At 42.1% G+C, this 26,883-nt stretch overlaps 1 protein-coding gene across 3 annotated transcripts in view; it reads right to left on the bottom strand.

Annotated features, from left to right (window-relative positions):
* LOC121185004 (nuclear receptor subfamily 6 group A member 1-A-like) overlaps positions 1-24,509 on the bottom strand; it is a 72,956-nt gene extending 48,447 nt beyond the window's left edge. For 2 of the 3 annotated variants that reach the window (XM_041042954.1, XM_041042953.1), the window contains exons 1-2: positions 24,443-24,509; positions 7,150-7,197 (exon numbers count right to left, since the gene is read on the bottom strand). In XM_041042954.1, the coding sequence (XP_040898888.1) occupies positions 7,150-7,197; positions 24,443-24,509 (115 nt within the window). Of the gene's footprint in view, positions 1-7,149; positions 7,198-7,284; positions 7,289-24,442 lie in introns of all 3 variants that reach the window. The other variant, XM_041042955.1, reaches the window with a different exon arrangement.
* Positions 24,510-26,883: the final 2,374 nt, after the last annotated feature.

Below are 26,883 nucleotides of genomic sequence, written 5' to 3' on the forward strand. Positions count from 1 at the left end.
AGACAAGAAAAGGAGAGACAGACAGAGAGCACATTAATAAAACATGACTGCATGATTTTCCAACCTCAAAGAGGCGAACACAGGAAGGCGCACTCCCAGAGCAGTAGCTGAGGTTCAGCGCAGGGTAAAGGGAACAGTAATCGCTAACTAGCTCAACACTGCAGCGCACTAGTTTAAGCTGTGGGGCACAGCGGCGTTCTCTGATCACACTTGCACCAATTCGCCTCCTTGCATGAGCCAGACTGACGTCATCTTCTGTCCTTTTATACATGCCATTTCTGATTTTTTTTTTCTCCCCCCCCCCCCCTCTCTCTCTTTTGTTCTTCTTCTTGCTGCAGGCTGAAGATGAGAGGAGCGCAGAATCGGCGGAGACAGATGAGAGTTTTGTTAGTAGTTCTGCAGAAGGTGAGGATGATGACAGCGATCATGGCGTTCACCATGTCTGCAGAGCTATTTAAGGAAACCCAAACCTTTGCATCAGCGCCTCTCTCCCTCTCTCCCTCTCTCTCTCACTCCTACTGGCTTCGCATCAACGTCATTTGAACCTCCACGCCGACATGGGTGGTAACACGTCTTGGCATGGAGTCGCTCCACACAGGCCAAGAGAAACAAAAGCACACACACACACTCACAGGACTGTGATACAGCACACAGCTACATTTAGCTTGTCTTTCTTGGTGATGATTAGCATTACAAAGTTAGTATTTGCAATCGTTTTAACCATCTGTTGACAGCTGAGGTGGACGTATAAAACACTGACAGGCCTGACATCCCAGCAGACGCACAACAAACCAAAATATATGTTTCAATTTGAATTGCAGACCTTAGAAATATATGTGGTTTGGATGGGAACCAGCAGGCGAGGGACAGGCGAGCGTTTTGTGTGATTTTCCACTTGTCTGAGTCAAACTGCAGCGACAGAGAGAGATGCTGGAGAAGAATGAAAATAAAATAGGAAGCTTGGAGTTTTGCGACTCATGTGTCGCATGTGTTGATTTTCTCCAGCCGCCACCAATCAAAACCCCCGTCCGATGCCGAGACACACAGATCTCAGACCCGGTGCCCCGCAGTGAACATTCAACGCTGTCGGTGAGTTTGAGCTCTATCCTAAACCATCGACCGTTGACTGTACCCTGAGGGATGCCACAGCACACACAGCCGTCTGGAAGCCAAACATTTCAGTTCTGCTCCTGTTCAGAGGAAAACGCAGAGCCAGGAGTCTGGACAGGGACTCTGGGTCCTAACCTGTGCTGGTCTTCACTTTGGTCAGAAGATGTTTCACCTGAGAGCAGATCAGCTGCTCACTCTAAAGGCTGCAATAAACATTCATTGCTGTCGGTGGGTTTACATGAGAATAACTCACTGATCAATGAATGCAGACTGCGGTTCAAACGACTCAGTAACCAGCCGGTCACAGGGGACCAGCGAGGCCCAGACCAGTACAACATGCTCACGGTAATGTGTGAACCCGACTATATATGTTATACACAAGCATACTGCGTGCAGGGTATGTCACTGTACGGGAAATCTTCACACTATTGTTGTCCCTCCTGCATTTACAGTGTTGTTTTAAATTATAATAATAATAATGATAAATTATTATTATTCAGAGGAGCAGGGAAACTTTTCTCTGGAGAGAGGATTTCATTCATTTGCATTGTGTGAGGGTGGAGGCAGAAATCTCAGAGTATGATATATCTCAAAGTGTCCGCGCAGCACCATGTCACCACATGAAGGCACAGCACAAAATGCCACCTGCCTTTCATATACGGGTTTTCTTCGTATGTACATTCCCTGGGCTCTAACTAGTCTGCATCACAGTGTTTCATGTGTCTGAATGTGCTCTTCCACCTTCCAGACAATGAGCAGTTTCACTTCACTATAGAGAGCGAGAGTGGTTTTAATGGTCAATAAAGGTTATGATATCAGTTGTGATAGTCCAGATATCAGTGCACACTGACGTGTAATGCCCCCCCCCCCCCCCCCCCCCCCCCCACCCCCTGTATTTACTGCACAGCGGTAACATATTATTGACCAACACGCAGACGTGATGTCCTCGTGATGACTGACCTAATCAGCCCCCATTTCAAGCCTCCGCACGTTGATTTTCAAAACGGTGCGGATGTGAATGGAAACCAGCAGCAGCCTCACGTGTGGACATTTAAAAATCAGTGAGGCTATGGGTTGCTTTAGAGAAGTGTCAGCACTGATCTGACCAGACAGTTTCTGATTCTCAGAGCTACAGGAACAATTTCACAACGTACAAACAACAATACCTGAACAGATATTCACAAGAAAGGTCAAGAAAGGTTGTTGTTTATATCGTTGTTTATACCATCTACTTGCATTATCTTGTTAAATGTGGATCTACATGTTGTTATATCAATAACAAAGGTATTAAAATGCATTATCAACATATTACATCTTGTTTGTTGTCACCATATTATTCTGGATGTTCGAGGCCAGTGATTGAAAAGTGAATCATTCCATAATGGCCATACTGTATAGACACTGAAGGCTGAAAATCTTGGGTTTCACAGACCTTCATTTCATGTTCTGTTGACTGTAGCGTCAATGCAGTCATTGTAGCTGACAGTCTTATCCAAAGCAGTCCTCCCACTGTGACCCAGAAGTTAAATTCCATGGCTTTTTCTCTGATTTTCCATTACAAAGTGCGACCGCTTCCATGACCTCAAAGCTTGGTTGGTTCTCGTTTGTTAATGTCGTCTGCTCTCCACTTTACTTACACTCAAAATCATCTACCACAAAAAAAAAAAAAAATGTGTGAAGCAAGCTGGAAAACTCTGTGGGCTATGTTCTATGAAGCTGCTGTTTTTTTGGGGGGTATTATCACATGCCCAGACCTAAACTTACCAAACCCAAGCACCTCTCCAAACTCCATGATATTCCAGGAATTCCCTGTCAAGGACCCTTTTTAAAGACAGACAGGCTGCTGTGGGGGCTGGACCCAGGACTTTTGTAATTATAGGACAATCACAAAAACGCACTGTAACTAGCATGTAACAGAAGTGAAACTGAGAAACAAGCTAAACTCTGGCTCATTTCAAATCAACCCACTACACATTTACACACACACACACACACACACACACTTACATATAGCAGAGGAATAGTGTCACTTTATTTTACACATTTTCTGTTTTTGTTTTTTGCTTTTTTTTTTTTTAAGTGAAACAATCTGTGCCCACAATTCTTGGAAAGTTAATCAGCCTCGTAACCTCATTTCAGTGTGTAATTGGAGGAGATGTCGACATATGGAAATAATCTCGCCGTAATTGCCCTGTAAGGTTATGTTAACATGCTGGGAAATTTCAAACACATTGATGTTTTCCAGCCAGAGCAGAACCCAAATGCTTTTTATTTACAGTGGAAAAGTGTCAGAGGGGACGATGAGAAGCAGCTCGGGTCACTTCTGGCCTTTTAACAGTTTTAATAAAGAGCAGATTAACAATATTTCTTCATGAGTGCTGACAGAAAACTTAAGGTGTAAAACAAGTCTGATGCATCTAATGCTCACTGTATATATACTACTGTATGTATGTATATATCTATGTATATCTATATACACATAGATACATATATATATTTATTTATTCAACAGGTGTCTGGACTCTACCGGGGGGATGAAAACCACTCTCCCAGTAGAATTCAGATATTCCCTGTCTAACATGTCGGTCCGAACCAAAATCTTGTGTTCTGGTGTTCAGCTGGGGTGATGTCTGACGACCACACAGCATAACAAAGCCACCAGGGAACCAGTGAGAATCACGATACACACACACACACACACATATTCATAGTGTTATTATTCCTACTGTTATAAATGTAGCATAAAATAGTTGGAGCTAATGGGAAAACCAATATCTTAAAAGGGAAAGTTTTTATAAAATAAACTCTTTTATTTCGTTTTTTTCTCTCCTTCCTACCTACAACCCTAGAAAATAAAGCTCCTTAAAGTCTGCAGCTTTTTAAAGCTCTGGGAAATTGTGGTACAATACAGCAAATGAAATGAAAATGAAGGATTAATCTCCAAATAAATAAGTGAAGGACTAAATGAAATGTCAGCGCAGGTTTGCTGCAGCTTTGAGTTAAGCAGTATATCTACAGAGGCCTGTATGCGGCGGATGAATACTGTTTGCTACATATATCAGGGCCACACAAAAGTCTGCTTGTTTATCCCTGTGGAGTTGGGCTTTTGTCATCGCACACTGTGAAGTTATAGGCACTGACACTGGGAACAGCGTGACCCACTTCTCCCTGACCTGGAAACACTCCGCAGGCTGACCCCAAGTCTAACGCCAACGCGAGTTGCATCAAGCGAGAAAAAAAAAAAAAGGGACGGTGAATCAAATCTAGGCTAATCATGAATTATAAAAGGCTGAAATGATAAGAAAACACAGAGGTCAGCAGCAGCAGTAGCTCCCAAACGCTCCGTGGCACTCACGCCATGTTCACAGTAGCAAAAGACTAGGGCGCCCCTGGGAGAGGAAAAGAAAAATCAAGTGAAAGAAAACAGCTACTACTGGCCTTTCACTCTTTATCTGCTTATCTATACGTTCACTTAGGTCAAACACACGTCTTAGGCCCTAAGTGAAATCCACTTAAAAGGAGGAAAAACACCACAAAGGAACAAAGAGAGGGATCGGCAGCGGCGTCAAGTGTTCGACTGCTCTGCTGCGGAGCACGTAGGAAAAAATGAAAACCTGGTGATCTTGAATGACTTTTGGACAGAGGCATATGAAGTTAGCCCAGTTATGTGAGGACAAAGGAAAGGCATGTGCTGGGCTCCAGCCAAGTAGTTCCATATGGGTGTTGAGTTCACTGGGTCCAGGTGGCACGTGGGAGCATACATCACGTGGAGGTCTGTTGAGGTTCTACTGCCCCCTTATGGCCTGGAACGTGTAGTGCTGCACAAGGCCCGATGCATATGCTGATTTATGAGCTGGGTTTCATAACCAACGAAGGACCGATGAAACTAAACAGTATTTCCACAGCATCATTTAGGCTTGTAGATAACATCATCCGCATTAAATATCCAGTTGGACATGGAATGCAAAAAAAGGGTATAAGATTTATTATTTAAGCTCTAGTTTCAGTCTCACTGTGTACACTTCCTGAGAGATAATGGTTAAAGTTTGTTGGACTGAGCTGGAAAACCACATGTAGAGCCAGTCAGTGAAACCACTCAGGGGTAAAGTTGAGCAGAGAAAGTCCTGTCCCCAGCTGGTAATGATTAACCATGGAACAGAGGTAGTCACCAAAGAACCCTGATAACCCCACTGACGACCCACTCTGCAGCCATTGGTCAGCTGCGCAGTGGGACTTAAAGGAAGGGGGGCAAAGGGGCAAAACATAACCACATAGGTTATAAAACAGATTTTAATCTGAAGGATCCGGCTTATAAAGTTATTTACCATTTGAATTTTTTTTTTAGAACAAGCAAAATACAAATGCCTAAACAATTTACTAAGATAGATAACTGATCCAAATGGATGTGTGACTGAATAAGTGTGTAGCTCCAGCTTTTATATACTCCTGCATTCTAGCACCACCGCAGAGAGCTACATCTGCGCCCAGGACACCACACTCTTACTGGTTTATAACCCTACGAACCACAAATCAATCCCCAATAAACGACCATCTGCAAGTTCGTGAAGATGGTGATGCATGCTGCAAATCTGGAGAAAAAAAGAAGATTCAGAAGAAGGGCCCGGGAGAAAGAAACAGCAACATTTTGTGGTTTGAGATATCTGAATTGACAGTAGGACTTCATCTACAGGGTTAGTGTTGAAAACAGCTGTTGCTAACTCAGCTATTTGGCCCCTGACCTGGGTTTTTTGGGCGCTGAATGGGGGTCTCTAAATTCCCACCCCTGTCAGAACATTTACAAGCCTGAGGAGCCCTGCCTCAGCCCCCTTGACCCCAACATCACCCTTTGCCCAGTGCGTGCACCAAGGCATCCTGGGAGCAGAAAAGGGCCAACAGAGAGAGAGAGAGAGAGAGAGAGAGAGAGAGAGAGAGAGAGCGAGCAGTCGCGGCCGCGAGCCCACCTCGTCAAGTTTACAACCCAATCAGACCCGGCCTCATAAATCCCCGCCTCCTCTTGCAGCACACAACAATGCCGGCCATTCACTGTTTGCGCAGGTTTAATAGTTCCTCTCGGGGCTTCTTTCCACTTCTTAGCGACCCCCCACCCCCTTTCTCCTACCGCAGGTTTATAAAGGGAGCGATGAGAAAGGCTAGGCCGGAGGAGAGCTGCACACAATCAGGTCAGCACAGAGTCACAGAGAGGTCAGCAGTTTCTGAACTGTGTCCGACCTCTGACCCTTTCACGGTACCACCTGGCGCTGCGATAGCAGCCAGGGGAATCCCAAATGAACTTCGCCTGAACCTGGACCTTAACATTGGACCATTGCATCACCCCCCACCCCCCGCCCTGGCCCTTTGCTTGCAGTTTCCTCTGAGCCAGGAGTCACACATTTCTGACATTTTTACATCTCCCATTTCAGGTCTGTGTTTCATCCACAATGCAGAGACACCTCTGATGATGGCATAAAATCTGTGGACTTTTATTTACAGAACAAACTCTCTGACCACTGGACCTGTATAGACTGGCCTTTTCCTTTATATAAAAAAAAATAAAAAATGAATAATTCTTCCAATCATAAATCTCTGGATTTTTCTTAAACATTTCATTTTCACGTGCTGGTAAATGTTCACACCATCTCTCCCAGTTGAAGCTAAAGAGAAAGGGGATCTCAGCTACTGGAGGACAGTGCTCCATCATTACTGAGTTTATACTCCCCTCTTGTGGATTTGACTGGAAATGATGATATTCAATAAATTACTGCAGTCTTCTTAACCACTAGATGGAGCTCTTTATCTTGTCATGTTATTCAGTACGTGACCCTGGGCATGTTCAGAGGGAGATGTGTGTTTTCTCAGGCCTGTTTTTTTTTTTTTTACACATTTGCCACATAATGTAGTGAAAATCAGCGAGTACAAGGCAGCACTTCAGTGCATGAAGCAGGAAAACTACTCATTAATTCAGTCAATTCACTCTATATACAGAAAATATAGGCATCCCTGGTTCACATCTGAGAATTAAACGTATGCTTGTTAACTCACCCATGCTGTCGTTCTGCTCAGACTCCAGCGGATGGTCACTGTAAAAGCCTGGAATATAAGAACACAGAGGAAGGTTAGAGAAAGATGGAGATACTCACAATGACGCTGAAACTAAGATTAATACCAGAATAAAACCATCCTTCATTTCCACAACACTATACTCACCATAAAAGGGCAGAGGGGAAATTTTTTTAATGAAGTATAAGAGGAATTACTTAATCAAACAGATGATTGACAGTAAATTAGGCAGCAACTATTTTTAGAATTCTCATCACTTTTTAAGGTAAAAAAAAATCCAGCCGTTCTCTTCTTAATGTAAAACACTTTTTTCCTAAAATCTTTTTTTTTGGTCTGGTCATCAAACACAACAAGACACTGGATGACATCACTGTGGGCTATAGGAGATTGTGATTTCGTAATATAATCATCAGTAGATAATTGACAGATTAATTGATTGTGGAAAAACCCTCTTTATTTACAGCCCTGTCTCTGACACCTGGGAATTCATGAGCATGAGAAAAAAATCTCCAGCAGTGTTCTGGTTGCACCAGGTCACATACTGAACCTCACACAGCTGAACATGCTCTCTCCTCTCAGAATAATGAAGCCATGAATACCTACATTCATTAAAAAGGGGCAGTAACAGTGCAACGTTAGACAGAAAACATATAACATGTTGGTCCTAGTGAGAACTGGACCCATTGAAGAACTGATTTAAAAAAAAAAAAAATGAGGCTGTTCTGGTCTAACTAACATCTCACATTTCAAATTACAATGTGACCTACACAGGCTGGACAACAAAACTCAAATTCATCTTACTTAAAATGGAGCACAGCACAATAATCATGTCACATGACTGTTTTATTTGCCATTTACGATTGTACTATTTACTGTTAAAAGGTGGTCCACAAGATGTCCATCAATTACAGCTTCAAGAGTAAATGTAATTTATTTCCCTCCGTGTTAAACATATGGAGCAAAGCAGAGAGTTCCCACTGAGAGGAGCACATCTCATCTGTCAGCTGGAGACAAATGATCATCCAGCCTGACTGTTCACAGAGAGCAGCAGCAGCAGCAGCTCACACAGATTAGACGCTTCGGTCAATATTCAGGCCTCGTTACTTAGACTTGGTATCAGCAGTGATATAAAGTGAGGTCTGAGCTCAGAGCAGTGTTAAGGTTCTCCATTAATCACTACTTTAAAATGTGGACTCACACTGAGAGATTAGGAATCAAAGGCAGAGGACGGACTGGGTAAAGTATGAAGGACTGCTCAAGAAACAACAGCAAGAGGTTCACACTGGGTTTATCTTCAAAAACACACTGTGCACTGTGTCCCTCCACCTCCAGTGCACCTCCACCTCAGCCACCTCAGAGTGTTACAGATGATGCAGCCTGATTCCTGGATGATGGAGGCTCATCAGCCTAAAGGATGCGTTGTGTATGTTTCCTTAAAGTGTACACAGAGTGGTTTCTAACCTATGACTTCCTAATGAAAGCATCAGCAAAAAAAAACACTGGACTAAATTAGGACATCACAGAAAGTGTGTGTCTGAAGCGAACTGAGAACCAGAAGAAGAAAATGAGAATGCAATATAGAAACAAAAAATTAAATCCAAACAGTATCTTTGAAGGAACTGAAGTAGTGACGAGTGTATGTGCAACAATTGGGCCAAATGAGCAAAAGGCCACAGACCCCCGGGGGTCCCAGAGGCCCCAGGTTCACTGTGTGTCGATTAGTGTGTGGTAATCTGAGTCATTGTTAAACTGTTTGCTTATAAACACCCCTGAGGTACAACACCTCTGAAATGATAAGGTGGCTCATACATTTTACCAAAACCTGAGGCCCTGTCTCATAGTGGGACCCAGTCCCAAGTCCCCAGTCAATTCATTTTTGACACAAAAAACAGCCGTTGTGGGGCCAAAAGGGGCCCACAGCTCCGTCATATCCATGTTTGAATCAGGAACCATTTTATTTTGGTTTTTTAGTTTGTGCCTAATTTCTTGATTTACATACTTTATGTTTCAAATGTAACAAAGTAAGGAACAGTAATATCTCACCTATCGTCTAAATAAATCAGCTTTATAAACTACAGTATTCATGTGACCAGCTCTTTAAAGGACCTGTGTACATGTTTTCCTGACAAGTAAACTTTTCTGACTGTGCAAATACTGACTGGTGTCACTGAGAAGCAAAGGAGGACGTTTGTTATCCTAGCAGGAAAAAAAGAGGTCAGGGTGGACGGTTTGTCGCACAAAGAGTCAATACTGGATCCATCTCAGCCCTGATAATCTGTCAGGAACCTTAACCCAGCAGTTTGGCTTTTTTTTTTTTTATCTAAACCAAAGACAGACAAGTTAGTGGACTTGTTGCAATCTTGTCATTTGATGGAAGTTGTGAAGGCGACAAACACGATTAAAACTATTAAATATGACCATTTCCATGGCAACTAATAGAAAGTAGCAGTACAAGTAGGATCTATCACATAGGGTACGGCTCAGACAATCTGTACAGTACATACTGGATCAATCCAACTGCATCACAGCAAAGAGAGGAGGACCACACTGACAGGAATAAATCAGATTTTTATTACAGAGCCCAGTGTATCATCTGACTACCATACGAGTCTAACCATTACCACAGAACAATCTGTTTGCTTCAGATTGATTACCCTCTCTCTGTCTGAGCTTTTATTTTATACCCACTTTCTTCCCCCCGTCCCGTCTCCATCAGCGGCTCGGCCATCTGTGCGGCTGCCGCCTGGAGACACGGCGTCCACTTCTCACTTACGCGGTGCCCGGCGAGCTCCATCACTCACATCCAGACGGGTGCAGAGTGTGGGCCGACGGTGCGTCAGACCCCCCCCCCCCCCTATCTGTGTCAGTGTATCACCCTGCTATCAACAGCTGTAGACCCCTGACCCGACACACGCCAGCTGCCCCCCCAACCACCACCCACCTCCTTCTACCTCCAACACTGGCATATGTTCTCCCTGGAGAATACACCAACACACACACAAGCTCTGTTCCAACTCACACGTGCCTCACCCCCACCCACCCCCCCTCCCCTGAAGAGACACACACTTATATTGACGTACAGCACACAAACACGCATGCAGTCAAGCACTGGTGTCTGTGAGCACACCCCCCCCCCATAGCTCATCCAGGTTTCAGAAGCACTCAGATCCTAAATCACAATCATGCTAAACATATATGTTTATGTTTAGCATGTTAGCTTAACATTTTAGCATAGATCTTAGCTAACTAACTCTAAATAAAAAGTATACCTGAGGGAATGTTAGAAGTTATTTATAAGCCATCAGCAGTCAACAAATGAATATTCAGACCCAGTGATGATGCTACAGGAGGAATCAGGGGATCACCAAAGTCTGTTGGATTTATCCTCTGGGAATTATGAACGTCTGAATAATAATTTCATGCCAATCCATCCATGTTTCAGTGCCAATAAAAATGGCATTTAAAAAAAAAAAATTCAACAGCAGAGTCTCTTTCTCTGTTCGTCTGGATGATGACGTCACTGAGCCGCAAACATGACGCCCAGTGCAGTGGACGAGCAGGTTTCAAGTCTCTGTAACACAATGTTCACGCTGCACTGAAATGGCTGGAAATATTTACGGGCTTGAAGGTAGAAAAGCCCACACTGTAAAATCTGAAACACTACAGTGTGCTTTGGGAAAAAGGTCCGTTTTCTGCTGTGATGATCTTTTAACAGGAGGTCCACGCCTGTACAAGGACACACACGTGGTCAGAATATCGGGCAATCAGTCCACCCACACATCATTTTCCAATTTTCTTGCCACTGCTCTCTGGTCAGTTCTTACTGTAGTATCTCTGGGATCAAGATTAAGCCTTGTTTCAGTCTGTACTCCAAGGCTGTAGCGTTCGCTCATCTTGGACAAGAGGCAGAGAAGAATGGAGCTCTCCAGTGTGTGGTCTCTGTTGCTAATCCTCATGACAGCTTATTGACCATTATAGCTGGAGGCTGGGGAGGCTTTTAGCAGCAGCAGCCAATACAGCCGGAGCCTGCTCCGCTCTCTGGCCCATTGTGTGTTGACAAAGAAAGGCTGCATCTTTAACCTTTCACCTCTAAAACCTCTGCAACCTCCGGCGCAATCAGCTCCCCATCAAAATAACATACCGCCTCTTGTCCTCCTCATGTCCCTCCTTGTGGATGGAGACATGCTATGCATGCTCAATATGGTATTTACCACAAGTTGCTCAGTACTGTTTCAGCCCTTCATCACAGAAGCTCTGAGCTCTTACAGTTAGACTAAATGGAAGATGGCATTTGAAGGAGGAGGAAAGTGAAGGCAGATATCCGTTTCTTTTCACTTTATGTGGTGATTTAACCACTGATTCAGACATGAACTCTGCCGCATTTAGTCCATGGCTCTGGCTCACAAGGCCAGATAATCACAAGCTGTAGCCACCACAGCTAAACAAAGACAAATCTGGAAATATCATTGGCTGCAGATCCTCTGACGACAGCTACCTGCAGTGCTGCCTCAAATACCACTCAGATTCAAAGTATGTCTTTGGTCATGAGCTGAAACTATGAGTTAATTAACCAGGAAAGCAAGAGGAAAATAATCTGCAACTATTTTGTTAAGCGATTAACTGTATCAGTCCAACACTCTCAAATAAGAGGATTTGCTGTTTTTCTTTGTCACATATGATGGTAAACTGATTATATCTGAGATTGTCAGAAAAAACAGTCATATATTAATATGTTACCTTCCAATCTACTAAATTGTGATGGGCTTCTTCACTATTTTCAGACATTTAACAGACAATTGATCTGGAAGACAATCTTCAGCAGCTGCCAGGCAGAGAGCCAAGCCAAGTTAAGCAGCTTCAGCGATTGATTTGTTTCATTATCAATTTATCGATTATGTTTTTCTTTCATTCATAATTGTGTCTATAAAATCGCTCCAGAAGTCAAATTCTTTGATGTGTCTGACCCAAAGGTGTTCCACCTAGAGCAGGCCTCACAGCAAAGTAAAGTGAGATACACTCTCCTCCTGAGGTGAACTAAGCTTACTGTCCATTAATATGTGTGTGTGAATATGTACATATAGTTTTTTTTACTACTTTTTCTTTGTTCCCTCTCTCTATAAGATTAAGACACTGAGAGAACCTTTCACTAACTAAACTTTATTCTGTACAATGAATAAAGATAGAAATATTAAAAAAAAAAAAAAACCTGAGATGAAATTTGTTCAAAATCATTCTGATTCATAATATTGACAAACACAATGTTACACACTTTCTTGCCCAGGAGCTCATGAGCCTGGTGATCAAACCTTGGTCTTTTCTGGTACAAACACCACAGATGCTTCTTAAATCTCTTACAATACACAACCCCCAATAAAGACAGCTTTTCTACCATGGTGTGGTTCAAATAAAGCAGCCTCCAGCTGCGGTTACACTCTTTACACAGCACTGTAGTCAATAAATATCCACACTTGACCCTGTAATGCGTTTTACTATACAGTGGAAACCACATTCCTCACCAGAAAGTACCATATGGCTGGACCTCTTTGTGCATGAGGCCACAGTGTAGAGGCCTCAACTAAGGTTTACATGCAGCAGATATTGAATGTACACTAAGAACCCCCCACACACTCCCTCTGAAGTCCTTAAGAAGCCATTAGCGCTCCCTCCTAAACATTCATGCAGCCCATATCTCAGTCCATCACTGTCCCCGCTCTTCGGTCCCAGATGGCCAGGGTTCCGCATGGTCAGTGGAGGGCAACACCAGCCTGTTATCAGAGTAAGCTGGCCTCTACCTGCCAGCCGGGCTGGCCACGGGCCAACTCCACTCTTATCTCAGCTCTACAACCCACACGGCCTCCATATATCACAGCACACTGAGGAAGAAACCCCGAACAGGACATAGAGGGCTCGTGATGATGACAGGGACGTAGAGAGAGGAATCAGTGTAGAGGCTGAATTCAGATGCCACAGTAACCTGGCTGTTGGCCATGTGATCCCTGAGGTCTGACTGAGGTCAAACTGTCTTTGAACCTCTGACACAATCACTGAGCTATCACTCCCCTCACCTCTGTGACTGAGCAACAGCCTCTTGCTAATACACAAGAAATGACTGGCTGACATTCACATCAATTTAACGTGTGCATCAATGATTTGCTTAAACTCTGACAGTCTGGCTTTTATCTAGAACAAGAAATCCAAGTCTAGCTCTGCACTGACTGGTCCCACGCAAACGCTATCTATCACTATCAGCGATGACTGAAGCCAGCAGCCTGGTTTCAGACCTGTGAATCAGTAGACAGGCAATTCAAACAGGTCTGATGTTGCTACCTATTGGTATCTATTTCCACCAGCTGGAGAAACAACTGACCAATCATAGCTTTACAGACAGGCTCAATATGTGAACATGTCATGTTCCTACATATGTAGTCAGCTGCTTTGCAACATGCATGAAACGACAGTGGAAGAAAAATGGCCAACATTCACAGCACTTAGTGAACCTATGACCTTCCTACTGGACACCATGGCTGAACAGAGCAACAGAAGCTCTGACATGATGAAATGAAAGTTTTGAGGATCAAGGTGTGGTGGTGGTGGTGGTGCTGGACACCGTGAATGAATTAAGACCTGACACGACAGAAGGACACAGGAAACGGTTTGTCCGACTACACTTGAACAATACAGTTGTGTGATGTCAGCTCTCTGCTCGATCAATCAGTCAATCAATCGGTCAATCAATCAATCAATCAATCACCCCCCCCTCCATCTGTAAGATGGATGAGAGGAAGCAGCAGCCACAGATAGATCATTGTTTTCACTGTTCAGCAGGACAGAATGAATCCTGTGCTGGCTGAGAGGTCAGAGCAGAGAGGGCTGCTTTAGCCCTTAGGCACCACTCTGCCCACCCACACCCCACACCCCAACAGAGACAACCATGCATGACAGTAAGGAGTTTCAGTTTGTCTCAGACAACATGGAAGGAGCAGATGGGGTTATAACCATGACCGTATGGAGGGCTTTATAAATACCGAGGTTCAAAATCTGAGCTTACTAGGGGGGGGCTTTAGGGGTCTTAGGGGTTTAAGAGGCATGCCCCCCAAAAATATATAAAAATATGAAGCTGTCTGTCCAGTTTCTGCCGCTGTGATCAGGAAAAGATGCCGAGGTCTGGAACCTCAGTGGTGGGCACAGCCGTGTTTAAAACCAAATAGAGAGGGGAGTCACTGTGAGGAGGACCACCTGGCTTTAGCAGGGCTGCTGCTGCTGCTGATACTGCTGCTGCTGGATCACTGTATCTAGCTTCTGCTGACAAATGATGACTGTTCCTGAATGGTCCACTGAATCTGGGAGGGGTGCTACCTTGTACCTGGTCCCACAGGTAAAACCTTAAATCAAATACTGGAGCCTATTTACAACCGCTCACAGGACCAGCTCTCTGTGCCCCATCTTCAACATGACAAACAGTCCGGTGTCCTGATTAGCAGGCTGTCATCAGGTCTAGTCGGGGTCAGAGCCTCACAGCGCTCCATGGTGGATATTACATATGACAGATTGTGAAGGAACTCAAGTGTTGGCTTCACAGGCTGCTCGGCAGTCATCCCTTTGACCTCTACACCTGACCCTTGACCTCGCTGTGTAACAGCACAGCACAATGTCTACTTTGTCCTCCCCGCTGCCTCTGGCTGACGGAGCGCTCAGGCCCCGTGTGGCGCTGCCTCCCAGCGCCACTCAAGTTCACAGAGCACCGTGCTCCGTGAACAGCAGACGCTTTCCACGATCGGATCACCTAGAGAGACTGAACATTTTCCAAAGTACGAAGTAAAAAGGCTTTCAACTTTTTAAGACCTTTGTTAAAACTGGATTTAAGATGCAAAGCTGTACATTAACTATGTTGACTTTTATTTTTTGTTTTATTTTTTATTTTTTACTTTTTGTTTTGGATATTTCCTTTCCACAACCTCCAGATATCCTCCATTTTGCACTGTCAACCTTTTTTTTTTTGGGATATAACAAAATAAAATACCAAAACCTTTCCACAACCTCTTATATGGAGAACAGCTGGCTTTTAAGACTGACTGAAATCTGTATAACATCATGTAAGCTCTTCAGCCCTGCCCCACCCTCTGCTCCATCATCACATCCATCATTACCAATGTTGCTCAGATATAGAAATCACCACCTCTAAAGTTGACTTGTAACTATTTGTCAATGAACAGCAACAGTTGTCATCACAGTGAAATTCATAGCTTTGGTACCTTTGTAGCTGCACAGCAACCAAAACCTAGCTGGGAAACAATGTTTCCCAACTAATTCAAACTATTTAGCCCTTTGTATTAGAGAATTTCACATCTGTCGTTTATATCAAATGTTTTAACAAGCCAATATGATCTATTTCTAAAATATTCTCAAACTGATTTTTCCTATTTTAAAACATAAATTCCTCTGTTTGTGAAAATTTGATGAATCACTGATAAGTATTTGAGTTAAAGAGCTCTTACACTTAAGGTTATAGTTCACCCTACTTCTTCTTTAATGCTACAGTGTTGGCCACAGTGCAGCCTCTGAGATCAAACAAAGGGGTGAAGGCCACTTTTTTATAGCCTCTGAGACTGTTTCATAGTACGGTCATCAGCGTATGTTATGTTAACCTAATGAATGTATGTCTTCATCTGAGCTAATCCCGGCGGGCGGCTGGGCGGGGGGTCACGCTGTGGTCAGAGGGGCGGGGGCTCTGTCACCGCTGCTTGACACGCTCAAAGGAGCAACTTCCCTTTCATCATACCAGGGGTCAGAGTTTTACTACCTCCCAGAGCCGGCAAGCGTACTGCACTGTGCAAACTCAGACCTGTAGCAGCCATCTGATAATCATCATCTTACAAAACCAAAAAAAAAAAAAAAAGCAAACCAGAGGCATCTGCCTCTGCGCTGTAGTTACTGTGGTCATCACATTCAGCTGAATCTCACTTCTTATTGGGTCCAAACTGGTAAAAAAAAAAAAAAAAAAAAAAAAAACGAAAGATACATTTAGATCCCCGGCAAACAAATCTTATTTGTTCACATCTTTCTTAAGGTCTCTCAAACCTTAAGGGCAACAGCTAAGAAAAAAGAAAAGAAGATTTACCCCACATTCTGTGACCCATCAGATTCTGTGACCTATAACAGAGCAATAATAAGCTCAGCTTCAGCTGACGTTCAGTGTGCGCTGTGAGAGCCAAATATCAGCCATTTATTTAACTGAATGACAGAGCAGAATGAATATTTTGCTAGTATTTTTCTAGTAAATTAGTTTTCTGAGTGAGGACAGGATTACTGTCACAGAGCTGTGACTAAATACCACACAAACAGGTCAAAGTTGTTTGGTTACTGCACTGAGAGAAATAAAAACCACCAAGTAACAGATGGAAAGGACTGGAATTCAATACGTGGATATGGAACTGGACTCAGATTGGATCAGATGAACCCATCGCTGCTTGAATTCAACTTGGTACCAAGTGTTGACCTCTTGAACTGCTCTGTAGCTTATCTGTAATATGTCAAGTTACTTCGGTAACTTCTAAATTTAATTATCAAATGAAGTAAAATGTTAACTTTTAACCATTAGTGTTTTGGGGTTTTTTTGTTAGACAACAAACATTCCTATACAAGTCCCATATCCATGTTACTTATCAGCTCTTTTGTTCCAGTTTCCTGAGGTTATGACTTTAAAACCGCCCAAAGTAAGATCCTATTATAAAACGCAAAAAAGGGAATATACTGTCTAACAGTCCACATATTGTACTGTCCATGCACTAATGAATTTACACCAAACGTGCTGATTAACTTCATCTGTCAGCTGAGGTCGACACACTGGTCCGGTCAGTAGCATCTGTAGAAACTGATCCACACTGAACAACTCTACAATCAATCTGTGTACATGCATCAGTCAGTTAATCAGTTAGCTAACTGCCATAAAACCAAGTACTAGAAAATGTGATGGACAATTTTGACTACATCTTACAGAATAAACAAATAATGGACAAACTGCAAAAATATTCCCTGTGCAAAGATCCGTCAGCCTCAGTCCGTGTTTGTTGGCCCTTTACTCCTTGCTCAAGTGAGCGACCTGGGGAATGTTTGCTCCTTGCTGCTTGTTTGTGTGTGTGTGCTGAGGTAATGAGAACAGTAAGTGTTTAGCAGATTCCTGTTAAAAGAGTCAGTATGCACAGCTCTGTGTGTCTTATCTGTTGACTGTCAAACGACCGGTGAGGATGGGGAGGACTGGAAGGACAGCACTGTCTGCTCAGTGTGGACAGACCTCTGCATGCAGATCCCCGGCACCTTCTTTTCAGGACAAATCACCTGTGACTTTCTTCTCTCATTCAAATATCCAAGTGTCTCACACCTAACTGCTATGGCTGCGGACAGGAGAGCCCCCTCTCCCCCTCTAAAATGGAAATAGTGTTTCTGAACTGAAACTGCTCAGCTGCTCTTTTATAACCCCCCCCCCCCCCCCCCAACAACAACTGCATCCTCCAGCGCTGCAGTTTCACAGGAAAGCCATCCCTCCTCTACATACCAAGTTCAGTGTTTTACAGCTGCCTGTAAACTCATCCTCCACCCAAATTCAAACTCAAATTGAAGACATTTATGGCCTCTGACCGGGCAACGTGTTGAATATCACAGCGGCCTGACAAAAGCGTGGCCTGCGGATCGCCAGCGTCACTGTACCAACTGTCCCCCCATACTTACTGTAATACATCCCCCTCAAAATATGGTTTATGGCAGCCAGCCGCTTCCTCCCCCATCCTCCCCTGCAGCTCATTAGCAGCTGTTAAGAGCCTCGGGTTGTGCCAGGATCGAGGCAGCAAACCTCTCAGAGAAAGCAGCCTCACTGCCATCGCAGCCTGTAGCTCATGGATCAAGTGGAGGCTGTAAATACTTTCCTGGGTTACGTGGAGGTCAGCGGAGAGCGGGCCATTAATGCTTCAAGAGCAACATCCCACTGACCCTGGTCACCGTTCCCATAGCGCTCGCTGCCACCTCCCCCACGTGTCCATCACAGTTCACACAACAACAAATTCACAAGCACAGCCTCGGGGAAGAGCTGTGAGCCGTGTGGAAGGATGAGAGCAGTGCTGGAAGCCACAAAAAATCCCTCATCACGAAACTCACTGTGTCCTCCCATGATACGTACGTAAATGGGATTTTATTGTTGTCAATTCATCAATTAGTCAATCAAACGGAAAATGAAATGGCTTTGTTTTTTTGTCATTGATTAATCATTAGAGTCACTTTTTTAAGATAAAATGTCCAAAAATATCCTGGGTCAGAGTATTTTCTGCGTTGTTCTGTTTTATGTCATTATAAACGGAATATCTGCAGCTTTTGGAAAGTGAGTCTGAAAAAAATGCAAGATATCTGACAGAAACATTTTCACAATTTTCCCACATTTAACAGATCACATGAATAACCCTGAAAATTCTCTGGTTAGTTGATCATGAAAAATCACACTAAATGATGGAGGGAGCTGAAGGATGATGAGGCTGGTTTTGATTGAAATCAAATCATGATACTTTTTTTTTTTTAATTCACACAAACGTATAATGTTCGTAGTTAGTAATTTACCGAGTGTTAAATTATTTGTTGAAAACATTGGTTTTTACAGAGATACGGAGGACGGCCACTCATTCCAGTGTCCTGCTTCTTTCATTTTTAATCTCATCTTGTGTCATTTAATGTTTTAGTAGCTTTAATCACAATTAAAAATCACCCCTAATCAGCGACAACTACATTTTTCAAATTTAGATGCAGAAAAAGACTAGTTTGTTTTCCTCATGTCTCAACGTGAACTTTTTTGCATATTCAGCCAGTGCAGCACAAGAAAGCGTTGATAAAGAATTTAAATGAAGAATTAAAGATGTTTAGAAACAATGTGTGCCTGCCATTTAACATTTGAGAACTTTGAGAAAAGGGTGTGTTTTTTTAGTATCTGTGCTCTGGAGACGTCTTTACATCACCATACCCTTCAGTCCACAGAGCACAAGGATTTGTTTCAAGGCCAGTTTCTCTTCATTCAGGACGTTTCTAAGCAGCGGAATAAAGCAGGTCACTGAACCAGCACTAAGAAAATCAACCAAATCAACAGGTAAAAAAAAAAGAAAAAAACTAAATTTACTAAAACTAAATTAGCAGATTTTTTTTTCTTGTTGTAGAAAGAATAAGATTGTAAGAGTGAATACTAGACAGATTAGTAAAACTACATTTTTTACAGTGTTCAACAGCCTTAGATTGTAATCTAATCTAACAAAATGTGAAGGGATTCAGGTGAGAGGCTCTGTGTGATAATGTGGCTGCACTGACACTGTGATGTGATGAGACTGTTTGAATGTCCTGCTTATAAGATAAGATAACGGGATGATCTAAAACTCTGTCACCTGCATGTGTTGTTTTGTGTTGTGTTGTGTTGTGTTGTGTTGTGTTGTGTTGTGTTGTGTTGTGTTGTGTTGTGTGTCCAGAATCCTGAAGCCATTAAGTTAGACAAAGACTGACAAGGAAACACAAGGAAGGAACTATTGTGTGCCAATGTAAACAAAAACGTGTTCTCATTACATTTAGAAATATAAGGATAAATGAAGATGTTTATTTTGAAATATGGATTTCAGTCACATCTCCAATCCCTATGGTCTGAAGACATTTTAGAGAATTCTTCTTCAATCCTATAATAAATAAAGGTCATGTGAAGCATCTACACATGAATTGAAAGCACATGTGCTGTTTAGATATGATGCTTTTCATATGTGGACATGAAATAAGTGAAAAAGAGACACAAGGAACCTAAAAGCATCAATGACAGAACCGCCGGAGAGTCCATGTGTTGCTAACACGAGCTCTCACAGCAACTGACAGAGCGACGGTGACAAAAAGGAGGTGAAAAAGTAAAGTAAGAGAGTAAGCTCACGTCACATTCTCATGTAAAAAAAAAAAAAGAGTTAAACTTAAATTTTATTGAAATGTGATGTTTCACAGGAGTAAAAACTTGAGAAACTGATTTTAAAGAAAATGAAAAGGAAGAGAATCATGGTGGTTTTTGAGAAAATGAATGCATTTACAGATTGGAAGGTGGTTTGAAGAAAAAATTGCATCAACTCACCAACATCTTACAAAGTTTTTTTTAAATGAGTGTTTTCCTGTGTTAATTATTTCATATTATCTGGCTGCATTTAACATATTTATTTCAACTTAAAAGCTGAAATAATGTTTGATCAATTAAGTCAGTCCTGTATTCATTAAACAAAATAAAAATCCATTTTATTTTCTATGCTATTACTCTAATTTTATTCAAGTAAGAATAAAAACAAACTACATGTCATTGTGGTTTTTTATCCTTTTTATACATCATTATAAGAAAACCTGGATGATCAGTTAAATAATTAGCTCAGCCTGTTTTAATCATTTTAAAACTACTAAAATGATCAAGCTTAAGTTTCTGTTTCTCGTGTGTTTTTTTTTCACTGATCTCTCACATTTCCAGTGTCTACAGGCCTTAGTCCCGATGCCACACTGTAAATCCCTTCATTGATCAGTATGAAGTCTTTAAAATGCTCACCATTTGCCACGGAGCTTGTTGTGAGATAAATCACTTTGTTTGAAATGCTAATCAGCATGGGTGGAACATTTTCTACAGTCTGGTGACATGATCTTGGAATGTCTTAAAACTGCTCGGCCCTGTTTCACAGCACTGGGGACGCAGAAACGTTTGGTAAAACGCTTTGTGAAAAGGAACATTTCAACATTATTAGTATTGGACTAAATAACAGAGAGATATTTTATTACGTTTGATAGAGTACCCAGAGGAGACATCAGGCTGATGATCTGATATCTGCTGGATTTACTTCATTTCTGGACCAAAGTTTGAAAACCTTCACACTTGAAACATCGATTAAAAAAATTATTTCATGTCTACACAGGAAATTAAATAAAATATAATTAAAATAAAACTACTGCTTTTCTTTGTTTGAACTCAGAATCACATCAGGGTCTAAATTCTAATTTATTTCACACTGATTTTGTTGTAGAGCTGCAACAATTAGACACTTAACAGACGAGACTGACTTTAAACTCACTGTACTGAGCATTTTCTTTGTATTTTTTGACATTTCATAGACCATATGATTCACCCTTTAATCGAGAGAATAATCAGCAGTTTAACTGACAAAGGAATAATAGCCAAGTTTCAGCCCTAATTTATTTTATGTGCAACACATTTCAACAGAAATTAATTCAATTCTTGGGAAAACACTGAGAATGTCACACATTTTAAATTAAAAACATTCAGTTAATTTATGTTTTTCATTTTAAATAATTACAGTTTGAGGCTGAATGGGTTTTTTTTAAGTTGGTAATTAATTTATTATGGTTAACTGTAACAACACAGCCTTCTCAGGTCACTTTATTATATGAGATGATGTATTTCATCCAAATTAGAACAGAAGAGTTAACGGAGGGAGTCAAGTTAAGAAGAAGAAGAAGAAGAAAACATGACATGATGGATCACATCTGCCTGCGTGGCCCCCACAACCTCCACCCACCACCAACCCCTCCTCCCCTACTGTACTCCTCCTGGCTTATCATTCAAGCGTCACACTGGGGGGGTTTGGCATCCTGTCCCTGCCCCACCCACTGTCAGCCGTCCCCTTCACCCTGCCCCGAGGGATGGGACAGATCCCCCCCCCCCCCCCCCCCCCCCCCCCCCGCCCCAAGATAGAGCAGGGGGCTGACAAGGCACTTTCTTTCAGCCTATCTACCCCACCGTGCCAGCCTGCAAACCCCCAAGGCCCAAACATGGATCCACACAAATACTTAACCCCTCCACCCAACCTGTCTCCTTCCTTCTTCCTGCTCCTTCATCTTCCAATGAGTTCAATTACATTAAAACAAGCGTACTTCACTGAGCAGGAGGGGGGGGGGGGGGGACAAATTCCTGGTCAATTCAAAAATCAATGCAAATTGAGTTTGTTCTTCAAATGTGGTTATGTCATCCAGAGGCTGAAGGAGGGTTTGGCTGCTTTGTTTCTACGTAACAATGTGAACTGGTAGAGAGCTTCAACAGTCAGCACTTCACTGCACTTTTCACCAGTCAGTGATGAGTTAACCAGCTGGACTTTAACATCTGCAACATCTGTCCCTCTTATTTTCATGATCCATTCATCAGCTAACTTGATTAAGCAAATCGTGATTTGGTCAAAACTGAAAACTTTAAAGTCAAATAAGACAAAGAAAGAGTAAACGCACCTAACTGAAAAGACTGAAAATGTATTTATATGATCAATCAACTATCAAAATATTCATCTATTTTTTTATTTGTTGTTTGACTAATTGATTAAATGACTACCCATTTCAGCTCAACGTTATTTACGAAGGCCTTCTTCACCCAGAATTATTTTTACTTATTAGATGAAGCAAATGATGAAAAATACTATTATACTATTATATTACAAGAACCATATTCAATCAATGAAATGCTCTTAATTGTGTGAATATTATTTTTTATCAGTCTCCTATAATTAACAGAAATTGTCTGCAAATTGCTGAAACTATTGATTTCAAAAGGAAACCCTTAACAGGGACTGAGAAAATATTTTAAAGCATTCAGCTTCAGCTTCCTTTGAATTATTCTTTCATGTATTTATCTGTTAATTTAAGTGATCTGTTATTTATGCGTTTGGTTTTGTTGTTGTTTGGGGGGGAGGGGGGGTTGTTTTTGTTTTTTGTTTTTTTTTTTTTTTTGGTTGGTGGTTCATTTTTTTTTGAAAACCGCTAAAATAATGAAACTGTTATTTTAAAGGGTTAGGGTTACTGGGTGACTGCAGCTAAAAATTATTTCCATTATAGAAAAATCTGTTGATTATTGCTTCAATTGATTAAGTAACTGTTTGGCCTATTAAATGTCAGAAGAAGAATTGTCACAGTTACAAAGCTGGAACCAGTGATTGTTTTCTGCCTGATAAATATATAATGATCAAACCTGAGGATTAATTGGCTCTGTGTGGACCAATCAATTAATCAACTGATTGTTTCAGTTCTAAACGTTCAGTTCTAAACCCTTTGAATCTATTTACTGAAGTTTGACAACATGAAGTGCTCATCTTTTATTTTTCCCGATTGTTAAAATGATTATCATGGTTACAGCACAAGGAAACTTGACAGAGCCATCAAACTCTCCTTTACACACCTTATAATTCGTCTCATTAAATCACCTGTTATTCTAAAATCAAGTGACTCACAAACTCAACCAGCAAACACCGACCATATCTCTTAGTCACAGAGGGTGTGCGGAGTTAAAAGAATTTTAATCTTGGAAATGTCAATAAATCTTCAGTCAGAGACTCCGGGGCACGATCCAGGACTGGCGCCTGGGACAGACCCTGATGTAAGGTACTGAGATTAGTTCTGGTTCATATGGAACATATGAAGAAAAAAAAAATCAACTGTAAGCAAATGAAATGAGAAGTGAGCTGTGAGGGGGGGGACGTTTGATCCAGCGATATCCAATGGCTCTGCAGCCAGGTCAGCCTCATATTATCTGAGCCGAACCCATCCTGTCTTATCACTGCTTTTCCTTCCTCTCGCCTTCACTCCATCTTTTTTTTTTTTTCCCCAAACCTTTGCAGGGCACGCAAACACCGGATTTTGGGGGGTACTGAAACAGCTAATGGCTTCAGGGCGTTCTCCCAAGTTCAAAAGTTCACCTTTTACGATCTCCCCGAGCCTGACTGACCACCTCCAAATAAAAACATTCCGACCTCTGTTCCCAGTGAGCTCCGCAGCTCAGCAAGCAAACACACGGGGACGATAAAGACAGTTTGATCGTGTCCACTCATGCAGCACAGGGGAACAAGCCAAACTCCTCTACACTTCTGCCCAAAATTCAGCCCCTAACAGAACCGCGGGCCACTTCACTCCACTCAGTAACTAACAGTGAACTTCATTTCAGCAGGTTAAAAGCCCCGTGAACAGGCTCCTGCTTTCACACCGCCTTTTTCCTTCCATGGGTAAATCTCCATTGTAGCCATCGGCAGGTATGCCGGCTACAGTTTGGAGAAGGTGCTCAGAGAGCTCAGGGTCGCAGCGCCTGTAAAAAACGCTCCTGCAGCAGCAATGGATGCAGTGGTAGGAGCTCGGAGGTGAGGAAATAAATGATCCAGTCACGGACAACAGCAGTGTATTATACGGTGCATGTGGTGATGTATGTGTGTGTGTGTGGACATGCAGGGTCATGCCTCGGGCTGTGTTTGCCTACCGTTAACGGACTTGGCGTTATTTCTCTCCGGGTAGTCGAACCCATTCGTCCTCTTCTCTATCTCCATCCTCCTGCATGGGCTGATCCCGAGTCAGCCCCGAAGTCGCCTCTCACCACCACGGAAAACCCGCACACTGTTGAGGATGATGGTGAGATGACAGTGATGAGGATGATGATGATGATGGTGGTGGCGATAGTGCAGTCTGAAGTGAAACGAGCTAGCGCTGCTTTGTCCCCGTCTTCAGCTTGGCTGGTTCACTGTTCCGACTGCCGTCCCATGCTTTAGCCTGCTGCCAGTCAGCGGGGAATAACTGGATCCACACCCCTTGGGGTGGTGCGTTCAGGACCTGTGAGGGCGGTGGAAGCATAGTGACTCTTTCATCCACTTAGAAACCTGAAGAATGTTGAAATGGTAAAGCGAGAAACTCAAACTTTTAGAAGAAGAAATTCCACAGTCATTCTCTTACAAATAATAAAATTAATTAAATGATTATAGTAGGCCACAATGTAACCAGACTAAACTCAATATAATCATATCACACTGTTCTTAATTAGTTCAGATATTTATGATATTGTTTTAAGAAGGGCTACATTTTAGTAGCCTTGGTCTACTAATTAGTGCAAATAGCTTCTGTAAATTTGTAGTTTAGGAGAACTCAACATTTCCTCATACTTCCTGACTTGGATTTATTTTAAATGTAAATAAACAGTTAAGTAATTTCGTGTTAATTTCACCTATCTGTATCAAGTTCCGTTACTCCCACATGACCTGAAGGAAGCACAAACACACAACAGAGATTACGCAACTTCATTCTGTTGGCATTGTGGGATATGTAGTCTCGTACCCTCAACCGGAGCTCCGTTCTTAATCTCAGAAACATTTTTGTCAAGCCAAGTCCAAAGCTAACAAGCTAATACTAATACTCTGGTATTTAGCTTCTGCTATCTGTAAGCTAACATTTAACTAGCAACAGTACACATTCAGCATTAGCAGCAAGCTTCATTCGTACTTAAGAGAAGATTTGTCAGTAAGAAATGTTGAATGTGCTGCTCTCTGGTGGTCACTACGGAAGCCAAGAGAGCTAATCGTTTAGTTTTCTCGAAATAGCAAAGCTCCGTTTCCCAACATAACGAAATAAATTAATCCTTAATCCTAGCCTTGTCCTCTCGTGATAACAAAAATTATTAACTCGAGATCACGAGTTAATAATTTTATTATCAAGTAAGAGCTGATGGGGCGGTTATAAGATTACTCTTATATTCAGGTGGTTCCTCTGAACAGCCAGTAGTTCCTCCACTAAACATGGTTAAGATGCTCTTAACTTATATGCTGTTCACATCTGTGAACCTAAATCTGTTTGTAATGGCTTTTAATGAAACTGTAGAGCTGCACTTCACCATTTTTATTCTTTACACTGCCTTTGGAATGCTTTCTCCAAAGGTATTGTGTGGCACTGTCTAAAGCACTTTGAATTTCCTTGTAAATGAAATGTTCTATATGAATAAGTTTGTCTTGTCTTACTGTGGAATATCTTTGTCCAGGCTTATAATAGAGACAGGGAAGAAGTGTGACCCATCTGTGTCGTGGTCATACATGATTCAAATTTATAAACCTTCTCATCTGACTCTGTTTGACAGCAAACGAGCATATTTCAGGGAACATGGAAGGAAATGACTCTCGAGTTTGATGTTCCAGTCTGTGTAGGACACTGGACTGGACACTCTGCTAAGTCTTGTACTGCTGTCTTGAATAAGGAAAAAAATCTTTTAGCATAGGTACTGTAAATATTATGCACTAACATGCACATAGAATAGACTCACCCAGCCCTTTATTAGGAACACCCCTACACTTGCTTCTTCATGCAATTGTCCAATCAGCCAATGATGTGGCAGCTTCAGTTACTGTTCACATCAAACATCAGAATAAGAAAATGGGATCTCAGTGACTGTGGACTGATTGTTGGTTTGAGTGTTTCTGAAACTGCTGATCTTTTGGGATTTTCATACAGCAGTTTCTAGAGTTTAACTCTGAATTGAGTCAAAAGCTAAAAAGCATCCAGTGAGCAGCCGTTCAGAGGATGTTTGGCTCAGAATTTGGCATCAACAGTCTGAATCCATAGACAGTTTGAGTGGTAGCTGCTTGGTTTAACAGCCTTTGGGTCATTAGCCATAATAATTTGCATTTTGTAAGCAACTGAAAAGCTCATTGTGAAATTTGAGCTCTTGAAATAACAGCAGAGATGAAGTCAGAGGCATAAAACTGAACCTGTGAATACTGAGGACAGAGAACAATAAACTTCAAAAAAGTTGGTCTGTCCTTTCATCAGAGGAAGCTGAACTGGGTCTGGTTTTTCTGGTGTCCATCCATGCAGTCTCCCTTCTCCACAGTCAGATGAATGGCACCAAATACACTGCTCCATACATGAGGTCTTCATCCTGTT

This window comes from Toxotes jaculatrix, chromosome 7, assembly GCF_017976425.1.
Source record: "Toxotes jaculatrix isolate fToxJac2 chromosome 7, fToxJac2.pri, whole genome shotgun sequence".
Classification (NCBI taxonomy): Eukaryota; Metazoa; Chordata; class Actinopteri; family Toxotidae; genus Toxotes; species Toxotes jaculatrix.